The sequence below is a fragment of the Apis cerana genome, linkage group LG15 (genome assembly GCF_029169275.1).
Source record: "Apis cerana isolate GH-2021 linkage group LG15, AcerK_1.0, whole genome shotgun sequence".
Classification (NCBI taxonomy): Eukaryota; Metazoa; Arthropoda; class Insecta; order Hymenoptera; family Apidae; genus Apis; species Apis cerana.
Window position 1 is genome coordinate 3,020,116 of NC_083866.1, and position 17,838 is coordinate 3,037,953.

The following is a 17,838-nucleotide window of genomic DNA, read 5'->3' on the forward strand; positions in this document are numbered from 1 at the left end:
ACGTGTAAAAAATGAATATTATGAGTTATGAAAAAGATAGTTTAATAAGATTAATGATTAAAAAAAAATTATTAATTCTTTTAAGTCTATTATTATTTGCTTTCGTTATTACTTATACTATTATTATTTATTGAAAAATTCATTAATTTAAGAAGAAAACTTTCTAATATAATATTAATATGATTTTTATTTTTCTTTTTTTAAATTATTTAAAACATATGCGAACATGCTTTTGAGAATTTTTAATAGAAATTCCGAATAATATTTTATAAATAATTTCTTTTAAAACTTGTTTTTAAGTTCTTTAAATTCTTAAAAAAAAGAAAACTAAATAAAATAAATGATCATTTATAATTTTATATGTATTATTTTATTTCTTTCTTATTTAAATATATGTTAACTCATATACTTACGTTTCTTGCCTCGTACATATATTTGGACCTTCTAAAGCATTAATTGTTCCCAAAGCTGCAATGGCAGCTAATAAATAAATCGATAAAGTCATTCTGACTTATCGTTTTTTATATAAAAACATAAATATATATAGTATATATTTTCATGTATATCACATTGCTTTAAGCAATATCTCTTAATGTCTTCAAATATTATAGGTGAAATTTTTTTCTTTAGATAATTTTTATACATTCCACATAATCAACATTTTTCTGGATCTGAAAAAAAAATATTAATATAAAATAATCAACTAATAAAAATATTACTATTAAATATTGTATGATTATATTCAAAATGTTATCAAGTGAGAGTTCATCAAAGTGAGAGTTTGAGAGTAAAAATATTAATTTAATATTTTTATATAATAAGAAAAGAGAATGTAAAAACAAAATAATAATGTTTCAAGTTAATTAATTAAACATTTTTCATATTTTTTAAAAATTGAAAAATTATTGAAAAAAAAATAAGAAATAAATAAAAAAAAAGATATTAAGACACGTAAGTTCAAAGAAATTTCTTTTAACTTTAGACTTTATACTTTGAACTCCATATCGCAATTTATTTATTTTAATTGCACTCTCGATTTGTATAATTCGTGACAAATTGCATATTTATTAAAATGGAAACAATTTTATAGAAATATATTCAATAGCAATTTTCTTTCTTTTTTGATTTAGAAAATCGAAAGATCGAAAGAATCATCATATGAAAATTTTCTTTTGAAAAATAACAATACGATAATGTATATAAATTATTAAATACTCTTTTTTATTATTAATAATTATTATAAGATTTATATATATTAAATTTACATATGTTGTTTTGTTTAATAAGAGCTTAATGTTAATTACATATAATACACAATATATAAATATATAAGTTTATCAGAATAATAAAATAATTTAATAATCCATTATATAGATAAAATTAATTTATAGATAACAAATAGTAAAAATTTCTATTTATTTCTTAAGAAGGTATATTTTATAATATCAAATTCCAAGAATGATATCTAATCTTTGCATGGAAACTTTCTAGAAATTATCAGTATGTGGTACGATTATCGATTCAAATGTTGCTGAATAGTTGCTGATGAGTATATTGCTCGTATTATATGTTGAGTCATACGAAGCTCGGAAAAAGTTGCATACAACCACTGAAGGCTGGCTACAACTTCCGTATTATTGTCTTCAATTTGCCGAATAGAAAGTTTATCGTCAACCATGCCTGCAGTGCCCAGGAAAATGTAAATGATATGTTAAAATATGAAATGTCTATCATTTTTAAATTTTCACGGAGATGTAAATTCAATTCTTTAATATTAGTTAATATTACTGAATAGAATTCATTTATAAGAGCAAAATTTTAATTAATCCTATGAAATAAATTCTTGTCAGTTACATTTATTTAAATGAATTTTATGAATTTGTATTATTTAGATATAAAAATCATAAGCTGTAAAAAATCGATAAATTTTTTATTTTATGAATTCTAATTATGAAGTATATTTATTTTCTTTTATTAATTTAAATAAATAGAATGATATATAATTTTTAATACTTTATGCTTTTTTTTAAATATTACTTATATTTTATAATAATATATTTTTCATTCATTTTACATTGTATATCAAGAGATTTAATTTTTTTTATTTTCCTTAAATTTATTTATTGCATTTTTATTTTTAGAAACTTTCTTTCTTATCTTATTCTGTTGCATTCCATCTGACTTTATAATACTTTTTTTTATTATTAAATTTTTTTTTTATTATATTATTAGATTTTTCTTTCTTGTGCTTAGTTTTTTTTTAATATTATTAATATTTCTATAATAATCTAAACATCATGATAGTCAATAATTATTCGTTTATACAATCGAAGTCAAAAAAGATTATATTGTAATATATAAGTATAGTAGCCCACATTAAAAATTAAAAAAGGATCGAAGTCACGTGTGGATCGAATTTCAAACATCCATGCTCTTTATCCGGATCAACTAACCTTGAATCGCTTCAGTAAAACAAGTTCTTTCTTCTTGATTGTTTGCATTCTGTGCAGATCCATCAAACTTTACGTAGCTCAAAAGAAATTACATGAATAAAATATATAATTATGATAGTAAATCTTGATTATATTTATCAAATTTAATCTTATAATTTTATAATTTTATTTAGTTCTTTAATTATTAGTCAATTAACTTTAGCTATTCAGTATTCTTTTAATAACTTCATTTTTAGTAATTTTATTTGTATTATACATTGATTATAAATATACTTATATAACATTGTTCAAGAAAAAATATTAAGTATAATAATAATAATAATAATAATAACAATAATATATATATATATAAAACAAAAAGATGAAATAGTAAACAAAACAGAAAGTTAACGAATTTAATTTTATAAGTAAATCACGAATAACATTTTTGATAGATTCAATTATCGTAAAATTAACAAAAATCAAAATCTATCTTATTGACAATAATGACCAGATTTTATTATCACATCTAAATCACTAAGTATTATTTAATATAATTATATAATCTTAAAATCAATTGTCAATAATCATTCGAATTACAAAATAAAAACTGATGATACATTTAAATATAACATGAAAGAACTTAGAAAGAAATTGTTAATTCAGAATCAATATTTATTGAAAAAAATTTCTATTTCTATTTCTTGTTTTTAACTTAATATTTAATTACTTTATATTTGTATACAATTCTATATATAAATTATGATTCAAACAAATAAAAAAGACAAAATGTTTGTATAGCTGATTTATTAGATTAACTTTTCATTCGTTTAAATAAATGTCTATAACATGTGATAATTAATTGAAAATTGAACGATATCGCCAATGACCGTGAAAGGAAAATCACCATTGAATCTCCGCAATCTTCTCGAATGGTTGACACTATCATTTCCGGTCGCGAGTCATTCGATCCACGATTTACACGTGCTTGCATATGAATCATAAGTCTGGAGTCATTTTATTGGTTAAAAAAACGTGATACAGACTCTTGATACAAATGATTCACAGAGATTTTGTTGAATGAAATTTCTATTTACTCTCTATATTGCATTAAAACTTTTATAACAAATTGTGTAATAACTATTAATCGCAACTATTTATGCTAATTTATCTGAAAATTGAATATTTATCACTAAAAATTTAATTATTAATAAATTTATACATTAAGTATATTAGATAAATTTGAATATTGGATTTTATTGCGAAAAATTTTAAAATACGGAAATTTCAAATATATATATTTAAATAATTTTGTTTTTATATCGTTTTATATCGTTTTTATATATTATTTGTTTTATATTGTTTTATAAGTACTTCAATTTTTGCAATTACATTGATAAGTTAAACTTGCAATATTTAAATTTATTCTTTTTTACATAATCAAATAATTTAAATTAAAATATTCAATTACTTATTTATTTATTTTAATATTTTGTATTTAAACGATTACTTAAGTATTTAAATTAATATTTTAAGTTCGAAATATTCAAGTATCCATCTCTTATTGAAAATAAATGATCTCATTGTTTAAATTTAACATTGTTTATAATTTTCTATAATAATCATATTTTTCCAGTTATTTCATTAACATCACTGTGGGTGAGACAATTCAATATATAAACTATAGAATTTTGCTTAACAATAATATGTCAATCCTCCAATACTAATATTGTATTGTAGTATTGTAATCTTGGAAAATACATAAATATTTTTTAAAATCAAATTATTAACATATTTATAGAAATATCAATAATATATATTTTCTAAATTTTCTACATTTAGAAAAATTTTAATTTTATCTCCGTTGTTATAATCTTCGATCGCATTACTTATATATATATATTATATAGTAAAAAAAATTGCATTTATTTGATCTTATTTTTATTGAATCTTTATTGAATTTTATTTTATTTTTTTTAATGATTAAAAGTTTATGATTGAGTTTAATTTATTTACAAATTTATATTATTTTTCCATTAATACTTCATATAAGATATTACAAAATATATTAATTATATGTTCAACAAATCTTATTTGTATATACGAAAACACAACAATTTTACACCTACGTCAATAAATAGATACATTTATATAATAGATATATATTATTTTATGATTCAATTAGAAGTATATATATAGATGTAATGATCATCCAGAGGCAACAAGTATCTTGTGTAAATGTACATATACATAATCCGAAGAACAGACCAGCAGAATTACAGAGATCTCTTTAATCGAGCAAGTTGAATAAAAACTAGACGAGTTATATCTATACATACATACACACAAATTATCGCATAGATTGACTAACGGTGTTGAGCTCTATAGGGACTTAAAACAAAGCATCAAGTTTATGCTTGAGCATTTGGATAAACCAAGAAGATAAGAGTTCAGAACTTCAAATCGAGGCAGCATTGTATATATAATAGATATATACAACTTTAATTCAGTTTTTATCAATTGCATATCATTTTAAATATCGATCAATTGATATATCATATTGCTCTAAATAATATTGATAATCACAAATCGAAAAGACTGCTGCTATTTGTTTATCTAAGAAAACATTTAATAATTCAAAATTAAATTTTATATACTATATTATATTATTATATATGTGTATATTTTATATGTATATATATATATATATTTATATATTTGGTCTTTTATATCAATATATTAATTATAACTTATAAATTGACTTATAAATTGATATTATTAATATATTATAGCAAATAATTAATGTCAATAATATTCGCCCATTTAAAATCAAAGTTGGAATAACATTGAATGAGAACCTCTTTTCTTGAAAGTTGAAAGGAAAGAACCAGAATCAGACTATATACGACTAATATTGAAAGGAAAAGATCAAATTTCTATGTATTATTCTTCACTACATATGTAACGGTATTATGAATGCATATTGGTTAAATTAATTCACATCTGAATTATTTTTAAAATAATATGTACATAAATATTATGAAACATAATTTTAACAAAAAATTCAAAACTTTGAATTCATATTTCACAATGATATAAATAAAAAATAATTCTATATTTATTATATATAATGTAAAATTATATAAATTTATATTTTTAAGTAATCTATAAAATGAAAAATATATAATGTTCTTCAATAACAACTAAGCTAAAGAGAAATTAAATATAAAATTTTCAAATAAAAATATCAAATATGTTCAGACTTTGATCGTCAAATATAATAATTTCTATAATGTTGAACTTTTAAAATTGATTTTTTTTATCATTTTGTGTATATAAAATGAAAATTTGTTTTCAACGCATGCATATATATACTGATGTTATTCACTCATTAAGTGTGAAATCAAATAAATATAACCGATGTTGAAATTCATAGTCATTCCGACATTTTCATAAATCATACATTTATATTTTATCGTTCGTACGTAATCAAATTTGATAATTGTATTGTATACCGATCAAATTACAATATTGTATGTATAAATTCTTTTCAATGTGTAAAAAAAAATAGAAATATTCATAAGCTTATATAAAATCTTGTAATTTATGGAGATAAATAATTTAATTATTATTATAATTATTATAATATATAATTATATTAGTTAATATAATTATTTAATGATATTTAATGATATAAAATTATTATATGAAATTCTGAAATTATTATCAGCATTTTAGCTAATTTTTTATTCACTCTTTTTTTTAATAAATATGTAAATTAAATAAAAATTTTATTGAAATATATGCTGGAATATTTCAATTTCTAACTATTAAAATCATTTCAATTTAATTTCATATATGTATATGATATAAAAATAATATAAAATAATATAATAATTTCTTAAAATTTAAATAATTAAAAAGTTATATAGTTTTCATAATTTATTTCAACTTTCTTTTAAATTTTTGTACAACTGTTCCATCTACAAAATAAAATAAAAAAATAATTCCTATATATTATTATATTCATCGAAATGTCAAGGCGCAATGAACGCTTGTAAATGTATATTATATACGAACATAGATATCACCGGAAGAGTCAATTCAACGGCTTCTGTACAGCACATTTATTTATAAAGCAAAACAGAACGGGCCGTTTAAGTACCTTAATTGATTGTCGAGACCTGACATACACGCCGTATACCTGAGTAACAACGTCGTACATACTGGAGTCTCGAGCGCGGTTGCAGAAAGAATGCATCGTATACTTGAATGAACTATACACATATATATTTAAAAGTACATTCCAAAGATTTCCATTACGAGATTTCTTGTCTCATATTATGCTTTACTAAACATAATATAGTATCTGTTTTTTATATTCTGAGTTTTAAATCTAAAAAAATTAAATCTAATTAAATTTAAAAAATGAAAATCAAAAATATAATTCAAATTTAAAAAATAAAAATTTTTAAAACATTAAAAATTTGAAAATTTTTTCTCTCTTTTTCTTAAAACTTACAAATGTTAATATATAAATTTTTTTAAATTAAAAAAGAATTATAACAAATTAAAAAATTATTGAAAATTCACTCATAATTAAAATTTATTTTGACAAACAAAATTAGTTGACAAACAAAGAAATGCAAAGCTAAGAAAAAAATTAGATAAATTTTTATTTTATTATATTATCAAATGAAACTTTAGATAACGAATACAAGGTCAATTAAATATTTATTTTATATAGAAAATTTATTCTGATCACATACTATATTATTATTATGTTCATATATTATATAATAAATAATATATAATTGATTCGATGAATTATATATATTTGATGTCTTTTATAAAATAATAAACCAAATATATATCAATATGTCAATGTATATATATTTATATTTAATTTAAAAATATTGTATTTATTATTCATCCATATTTAAAACAATCAATGTTTCTAATTGTAAATATAATTTCCGAATATCATTTACTTACATACTTAATTTCACATGATAATATTTTTTTTGCAAAAAACATCTAGTATAGTTAGATATGACTTATCTATTTGCGTAACTAATTAATTAATCAATCAGTTTGGAACAAGGTCAAGTAAAAATGAATTATTTAATGATAAATATTTTTTTATATTCACTGATTTTTAAACATTATGATAAATATAATACATTTTTATTTTATACATATAGAAATACACATAAAATATTAATTAATAAAAATTTTAAAAAGTACTTGATTACAAAAAATATATAATTAAATTAAATACTTTAAAAATCATTTAAATTTATTTTAATTACGTTATTCAAGATCATGAATTTTATATTTTATAAAAACTAATATAATATTTCATAAATTTTTCGATCAGAAAAATTTTTTATTAAAAAATATTAATAATTATTATAATTTTATTAAAAAATATATAACTGAAAATATTTTGATTTCACATAAATGATTCTGCAAATCAATCTTTCACTAGTTAATTATTCTACTTAAAACGCATGATCTTTTAATTGCGTCGATATGTTAATATCATTTTATTTAAAATTCTTTAGAATCTTGTATTAATATTTAAACAAAATTTTTCTGAAAAATATTAATATGAAATTCAGTCATCAAGATGGGAATCCGTTATTCATTGTTCGTTCAAGAATCTAGTTGAAGATTGTATAACTCAGAACAGTGAATGGAGAGATTTTACAATTAAGAATAAGTTGGTCATCGGTTACATTTTCTGCATTACTATGTTGTGATTATTTAATATTATATTATAACATGATATTTTGATATTATTAAATTATTGCTTAGTATCATATAGTATTATATAGTTTTAATATTATTAGATTTCGAAATTATATAAATAAAATTTATATTTTTTACATAATAAAAAAAAAAAGAAAGAATTAATTATGATTATTCTTATTAAATGGATGAAAATATTTTCAAAAATTGATTTTTATTAAATAAATAAATAAATAAATAATTAAATAAATAAATAACAAAATTCTCAAAAAATATTTTTTCCAAGAATATTGATATATCTGGCAGTTTTGATTAAAAAAAAAAATCTCTTGGATTTTAGCTTAATAATTTTTATTTCTAATATCTTTTATAAATTTCCATTTCATTACTTATAGTTAATCTATTCTCTTTCTATTTTTTTATTTTTTGTACAAAATAATAGTATAATATAATAGAATATATAATAATATGATAATATAATAGAATATATATATAATAATATATATAATATATAATATATAATAAATATATAATAGAATATAATAAAAAAAATTTAAGAATATATTTCTTGTACATAAAAAAAATAGTAATAAAAAATACTAATAAAATTTCTTTTTTTTAAATTAATGAGTTTTTTATTATTTAGATCTTTTTTTTTTCAAAGTCATTAAGATTATTTTTTCGATTTTAATATTTTATTATTATTATTATTATTATTATTATTATTATTATTATTATTATTATTATTCATTGACTCTCATTTTTATGATCGAATATCATCAAATATACACAAAATATACAACAAATAATTCCATTAAATTATGAAAATGAATTCGTACAGAAACAAGACTGTAATAATAAATTCAACAAGAAAACTACGTTAAATTAAATATGTAAAAAAGAGAATTCAATTTTTTTCTAAATTAAAATGGAATTTATTCCTTTATACAAAAAAGAAAGAAAAAAAAAGAACGATCAGGGTCACAGTAAAAACATGAGTCACAGGATGTATGTAGTAGAATTCCAGATAAAACACATCGAAATTATCATCTCTGTCTATGTGGGATGTGCATCATCAAACATGATTGCACTTCTTGTAATTGCAAGTTCGAAACAAAAGATGAAATCACGAACGAAAGAAACATTTAATCTAGTTACTATTGAAAAATAACTAATTTCTATGAAATAATTTGCATATTATAGGTTAATGATGAAATTGATTAAATACATATGATAATATCTTAATAATAGACACAATATCTTTGAAATCGTGATTACTAATGAGAAAAGTTAAGTTAATTAATGAGAGAAGTTAGATTAAAAGATTGATATACAATAACATACAAATAAATTATTTGAAAAAAATTTAAAAATAAATTCTAATGATTAAAACAAATACAAAAATTATATAATATGCAAAAATATCTATTGAAATTTATTTTCAAGTTATAATAACTTAATTTTAATTTTGTTAAACAAAATAGAAATAAAACTTTCATCTAGTAGAAAATTAAATATATATATATAATATTTATAAAATAATCTTCATATTTTTATTTTAATCTCTATTAATTAATCTCTATAATATTTATAAAATAATTTTCATATTTTTATTTTAATCTCTATTAATTAATCTCTATAATATTTATAAAATAATCTTCACATTTTTATTTTAATCTCTATTAATTCTAATTACTTTTTTTATATATTTCATCCGAATATCTTTTATATATGTATATGTAAATATTTAAAAATTATGAAAATTATCAATTTTATCATATTTTCATTCGCTTATTTCTTAGTAAAATGAAAAACGAATCAATGAAATATAACAACATTGATTTTCGATTGTTTCTTAACACAATAAAAAAATATAAAAGTTTTGAATATAAAAGTTTCAAGAAAATAAGGAATGACTCTACTATCAAACTAAAAATGTGTCTTTCTTAAGGTAAATGTGTTATATAATTAATATATTAATGTAAATGAACGTATCATGATGATATTGAAATTGTTTATATTCAATTCTTTTTCGCAAATATTTAGATTTTAGAAAAGAATAGAAAACATAAAATTTTACTATTTTTTTTTATAAATAATATTATAATCAGAATCATTTTTTTAAATTTATATATATATATATCTATATATATATAATATTTAAATTGATATCTTTTTTCATATTCAAATTGATATCTTTATGTTAATGGTTGGCAAGACAAATTAAATAACCTATTACTATAGTAAGGTTATAAATAAAAAAAGGTAATTAAAAAATTTCTTCATGAAAATTATCGTGAAAATTTGTTTGAATCAAATTCAATTTAAAGTTTTTAAAAATAAAATATTAAGAATTTTTACGATCCTGTTCGTTTATTCTATTTGTTTATAAAATTCATTGATAAAAAAATCGCGAATAAAAATCTAATATTTTTATTATAGCATTTATTAAATCTTATCGTTTAATAACTGTAAAAATTGAATTCATTGACAGTTGTTTTTGTATAATTATTAATTTTAAAAAATCTCAATATTTATTATAAAAGAATTTATTTTGATTATCATATTACATAAAAAAATTATTAAATAATATTAAGTTAATAATAAAATATACATTTATATATAATAATTATAATTATAATTATAATTATAATTTATTATTCTTTATAGAATAAATTTTATATAATTAAATTGTTAGTTATAAATGAATGAACTTTTACTTGAAAATATATTAATATTTATTATGTTATTTAATAAGTTATTTAAAAGTTAATTTTATTATTCTTGTTAACAAGATATCAATTACATATGAAATAAGTAACTTATATTTTATATAAGATAGAGAAAGTATTGATATTATCTACAAGTAATTTATTAATTACTAATTTTAGATTTAATTTCCTTAAAATGTCTAATTTATTCTTACATTCTTATAATAATAATGCTATTAATATCTTTTTTACACTATCAAAAATTTAAAAAAAATTCAGAATTTTATATAATAATATAATAATACAAATATATATAACATATATGATATTTAAAATTATAGTAATATTAAAATATTTTTTTATAAAATTTTTCTATATATTTTTCTATATATATATAGAATATATATATTTTATACATAAAAAGAAAAAAAAAGAAAAAAAATATTATAACGCTCAAAAATAAAACATCATTTTAGTCAATGAACTTTAATTTTGAAACGATATTATCTTATCGCAATTGTCTGTCTGTTGGTTGAGATATAAGAAGAATATTATTATCTCTACGGTTGTACAAATAAAAATTTAAGGATTAGATAACTACTATATTTAAAATTAATATATATTTATAATATATATTTTCAAAAAATTAATATTTTTTAAATATAATTCCATATAATTTCCATAAACTTTTTAAATATTTAACAGATTTTGATAATCTTATAAATGTTTCATTATTCAAAAAAAATTTGTTTTCTTTTTTTTTTAATTTTATTAATAAAAAGTTTATCTACAAAGATGTTAAAATTTATATCTATTATTTATTATCAATTATTATTACATACATAAATTATTAAATTTACACACTACGAAATTCTATCATAATATTAATTATTACAAAAATTTATCAAGCAATAGAAAATTCTATTATTTTTATTTTTATTTTCTTCTCAGAATATATGCAATTGTCATAATATTCAAAATTATAAAAATTCTATTCTAAAAATATAAAAATTCATAATTTTTACTATTTTTTTTCAGTTTTTTTAAAAACGTAATTTATCGTTGGAACTTTCACAAATAATTGCAATAAAACTTTCATAATTCAATGAAAAATAAATACAAAAATTTTTATTTTTACTAAATTTTTTATTTTTTGAATCCTGCATATTTACAGTGCATGTCTATAAGTGAAAATCAGTATTCAGTACACCGGATAATAACCATGCAAGCTACACGATTTTTCTTACGTAATCGAACATCAAGAAGGTAGAAGTGAAAGCCTAAACCAACTGTAAAACTCGACGAGACGAATATATCATTTTTTCTTTATTTTGATAGTGTAATTTTTCTTTGCTGATAAGCGGATAGATAGACGAATTGCATGCATATGAACAAAACGACTCATAAACGTTAGTTGTGATATTATGACATGCTTATGTCATCGAGAACTTCTGACCTCGTAATAATGTAAAATTATAAAATGAACTACAAGTAGAAATTAAGCGATTATCTTCTGATGCACAGTTATTCTTTGTAAATATTATGAAATTTCTTTCACAATTAATACTTGTTGTATTTCTTGAAGGTTAAGGATAGCACTAGTCAAATTTTTCTAATTCCAATTTTAATACGTTTGAGTAGTCCTAACAATTACCACCAGATGTCTCTGTTATAAACTTCTACTTTACTCATGTCTTTATCCTAATTACTATAAATATATTTTCAAAATCATCATATTCAAAAAAATAAAGCGACATTCGTATATGTATTATATTCTATTAACAATATGTCTAATAGACAATTTCGAAATATAAAATATCTAATGTTTTTTTTCTCGTCTAATTATTGATTTTTTTTTATTAAATGTTCTTTCTTAACATAAATTTTTTCAATATTGTATATTTCTATCATCATAGTATAATAATAATTAACAAAAAATTAAATTGTTGTTAATCATAATTTTCTGTTAATCCAAAAATTGATAATAAGATTAAGAATAAAATAATTTTATTCATCATTGAGATTTCCTAAAAAAATATAATATTTTCATGGATAATGATTAATAATTAGAAACGCTACTATGTTTGCTATTTTTGAAAGTTATTATAAGGTTATAATCTAAAAATTATCTAAAAACAGATATGAGATGATTTCTTATGAAAAAAATAAGAAAATATACAATAACTTTTACAATATTTTTATACAATAATTTTTTTCGTTTAAAGCGTAATTTTCGAAAAGACATTTCGAAATTTAACGACCAAAAACAAGGAAGTTAGCTCTCGACACTTATTAGAGCACAGGAAATGCTCCATAAAAATCGGATCCCACAATATTCCGACTGGTCACAAATTTACGACACGGATGCATTGTTTTAGCAACAAATTTAAATCAAATTAGAATAATGTGGTATTTTAATCAAATAATGAATTATGTGTATTAATAAATTAAAACAGGAGAAAATGATTTTTAATGCTTTATAATAATAATATTTAAGAAAAAAAAAAGAAATAGGATTAAGATAAATATAAGGATTATGTGACATAAATATAGCCTGATTTTTTTTATATACTTTATATACAGAATCGTACATTCAAGTAGATTTCAATGATGAGAAAAAAATTATAACAAATATTTCTTGTAAAAATTATCTCAAATCATAATTTCGCTATTAAAGAATTAAATAAAAAAAATTAATGGAGTAATAATATAATATTGGAAAAAAATTGCAAATTAAATAATTTTTTTTCAAATAACTTTCATTAAGAAATAAAATAATATCTTAAGTATTTTTAATATCTAAATACGAACAAAATATTTTTAATGATATAATAATTAGATTCATAATTTCAAATGATAAATTTATCTATTCTTCAACTAGCAAATTGATTCAGAAATCATTAATTACCCAGATAATTGTTATCTTTCTAATTTGTATTTCTTTCATTGAAATCTCAACTAGTAATACTAAATTAATTTTTTAAAAAAATCAATTAGCATATCTAAAAAATTATGATTATATAAGTATAATACATAAATAAAAATAAAAAAAATTTTTTTCAATTTATATTTGTATTGTAGTGAAACTCACGATAATATTCATTCATTGAAAAATTTTTTTTCAATTTGTATTTGTATTTGTATTGAAACTCATGATAATATTCATGTGCTGAAGAAAATTTTGATATAAATTATTTCACTATTTTATAAACTCAATATTCAATTTTATTTTTTTCTTTTTCTTGCATTACCGCAGAAATCCTTGACCACTAGAATGATTGTGTGCTTTTCATCAACAGCGGCAAAAGCCAGCTGCAGTTTTACATCGATCCATTTAATATATCTGTCCAATTTATATGAATTATTATAAGAATGCTTCATCTTGCTAAAAAAAATGATTTTGATTCTTATATTTCTTGATATATAATATGAAGAATTAAAATAATTTTTTTTTAAATTAGATTTTTAATTAGATTTATAATTTTCTTCCTTTCTTTCTTATTATAAATATTAGAAAAATGATAGTTTTTATTTCTAATATTTATAATAATGATATTTTTTTAAAATGGCGAGCAATTAAAAATAATTATTATGGTACATTAATTAATTTATTTTTTGTAATAAAATTTTTATAGATACAATATACTTAATATCAACAAACTGATATTATTTATTTTAAATATTTTAATATTTATTTAAAAAAATTTATTTAAAAATTTATAAAAATAAAGAAAAATCTTAGAGAATTTATTATCTATTAATTTCAGAATATAGAATATAGAAAAATATAGAATCACAAAAGAATTGTAAAAGAATATGTATTGTATCGTCTTTAAAATTTTCATTAGAATTGTCATTTATACAAATTATATGTATTGCAACGACATAAATATTTTTTAAAGAATATATTCAAATTTTTAATAATTAATTATAAATATTTATATTTTTCATTAAATAATATGTTATATTATAATATGTTCTTATAAAAATTATATTATATTATATATCAGTAATAAAATTTTTAAAAACAAATAATAATATAATATAATAATCCAAAACATTGAAAACAAAATTTTAAATCTTGATTTAAATTTGAAAAATTTAATTAATATATTTGAAAAATAAAATCTACAATTTAAAATTTAAAATCTAACTTTTAAGATTCGAATTTTAAAATCTAGAATTTGAAATATAAAAAATGGAATTTAACCTAATATTTGGAATTTAAAATCTGAAATTTAAAAATAAATTTAAAAAGTAAAGGTTAAAATAATGATTTGCAAAACTCTAATGAGAAAAATTAAATAATATTTATAATAACAGAGATTTTCATTAACATTTTATAATGTAATTATCAAAATTTAATAAATTATCAATAATCGCAATAAAAAATTCAAAAAAATTTATCATTTCCTAAACTATAAACTATTTATCACTTTTTAAATTATAAACTATTAAATTAAACTATAAATAGAAATTACTTAATTACTAAATAGAAATTAATTATACTATTCTCATCACGAAAGTTTGAATGTACATACATATCTATCTTTGTATTAGCTTTCAACTCATCACTGTATATATAATTAATTATCACAATACATGGATTAAACTTTAGACTTATATTCATAATTTTTATCATATAATCTTAATCATATCATCATAAACTAAAATTCATTCTATTCAAATATATTCTAATCTTAAATATCATTAATTCTCCGTTTTTATCTACGAAATTGTTTATGCAAATAAACTATAAATAATTGTGCATTTATTATAAAAAATATAAATTTTAGTAAACATTGGCTATTATAAAAAATGAAAACTCTTAACAAATTTGAATAATAGATTTGACCAAATTTTTAAACTAAATTTTAAACTAATCTTAGGTACTTTCTATGAAAATCTTCTACTCTGCAGATTATATATTTATAAAGAATTTAATTACATAAAAATATAGGAATATAAATTGCATAAATATCTATGGTTATATAAGATATAATTTGTAATAATTGTAAAAAAAACTTAATTAAATTTGAATGATATAAAAATTTAAATTGATTGTTCGAAAACGATATGCAAAGAAATTCGCAAAAATAAATTTTAAAAAATAAGGAATAATTGCATATTTTTTTATTTTTTTTTATTCTATCAAAATCGTTGAATCTTTCATTGCATTCTTTGACGAGAATTAAAATTGTTTTTATGATTAACCTCGAACAATAACCTGCAACGACGTTCCCATGAATAGAAAAGCATTGTTCGAAGATATGTTCAGAGGATTGAACATGAAAAAAAAAATTAGATAGGATATAGAGACGGAATTTGTAATTAAAGAAAGATTTATATGTAAGAAAAAAATGTAAAATTAGATAAAAATTAATATGTAAGAAAAATAAATAAGAAGAATATACGATTCTAATAAACTTGGATTATAATAAATTAAATTATAGATATATTTTTGTTAGAATAAATATATTATTTATTTTCTTTCCTTCTATTTTATATTTTTTACATTTAGATAAAAAATAAAAATAAGAAATATGCAATTCGAATCGAAAGAAATATAAATTTACTTATTATTATTTTATAACTTTTAGAAATTTATTATTTATATAATTAATATTTCTTTTCTTTTTCGTTTATTTTGTTTATGGAAAAAAAAATAAAGTATGAAATAAAATAATATAAATTTATCTAAAATAATAATTAAATAATACTAAAAAATCATATATATGTATATGAATTAATTTTACCTATAAAATTTAATTATATATATGTATAAAATAAATATTATTTACTTTCATTTGGAGTTTTATGTTGAAATATTATTAATTAGAAATTCTAAGATTAATTATTTAGAATTTCATTATCTCTCTTAAATTTGCAATATTTAATATATCTCAAATATGCATAGACATAATATATAGTTCATTTATTGATCTCAAAACATAATTTTTATGAAAATAATTTTTTGATTTCATTTATAAATTTTTTATTTTTTTCATATAAAAAGATATATTTCAATTCAATCATTATTGAACATATTTATCATTTAATCAATATTTGGATAAAAATTATTTAAAAATTAAAATAATCAATATTATTTTAATTTTAAATTTTGTTTAATTTTAAAATTTTAATTTAAAATTAAAATTAAATTTTAATAATTTTATCTTTTTTTAAAATATTCAAAAAAAAATTGTTAATCTATATTCAAATCTTATATATAAATCTTATAAGTCTTATAAGTCTTATATATAAGTCTCATATAACATTTTATTAAATAATAATATTATTAAATAGTAACATTTTATTAAATAATAAATTACATTTTATTTATTTTAAAACAATTTTATTTATAGATTAATCAATCATTTTCGTAGATTAAAATTTAAAAGAATTTTAATTAAACATATTCTTATAATGAAAATAAAATTTTAAATTATTTCAAATTCAAATTGTAATCAATAAAATAATCTAATAAACAAAAGTTTTAATTCTTCTTGTTTCTATATTTATAATATGCAATAAACATATTAATTTCAATCAATTTTTTTAATTTAAAAATTTGTTTAAATTGGTAAAAATTAATATCAATTCATAATATATCATTAATCAATTTTTTTAATCAATTTAAAAATTTGTTTAAATTGGTAAAAATTAATATCAATTCATAATATATCATTAATCAATTTTTTTAATCAATTTAAAAATTTGTTTAAATTGGTAAAAATTAATATTATATATCTAAAATTAAAAGGTGTATAATATATAACAAATAATATATTGTTATATAATATATAACAATATATTAATACTTTTCAATTTTAAAAGTGAAAATAAATTTTTCAATATTAATTTTAAATTATTTCTATTTGTCTTCAACTTAACTAGATGTATCTTTTAATATATATTCTATCACGTCCTTCATTTACGCT

At 17.9% G+C, this 17,838-nt stretch overlaps 1 protein-coding gene across 9 annotated transcripts in view; it reads right to left on the minus strand.

Moving 5' to 3' along the window:
* The window catches only part of LOC107998018 (protein draper), a 29,371-nt gene that overhangs the window by 7,747 nt on the left and 3,786 nt on the right, over positions 1–17,838 (minus strand). For 4 of the 9 annotated variants that reach the window (XM_017057018.3, XM_062085514.1, XM_062085516.1 and 1 more), the window contains exon 2: positions 414–671. In XM_017057018.3, coding sequence (XP_016912507.1) covers positions 414–505 — 92 coding nt within the window. In that variant the 5' untranslated portion in view covers positions 506–671. Of the gene's footprint in view, positions 1–413; positions 672–2,453; positions 2,516–6,597; positions 6,829–12,353; positions 12,551–17,838 lie in introns of those variants that run through there. The other 5 variants (XM_062085515.1, XM_062085508.1, XM_062085511.1 and 2 more) reach the window with 4 other exon arrangements.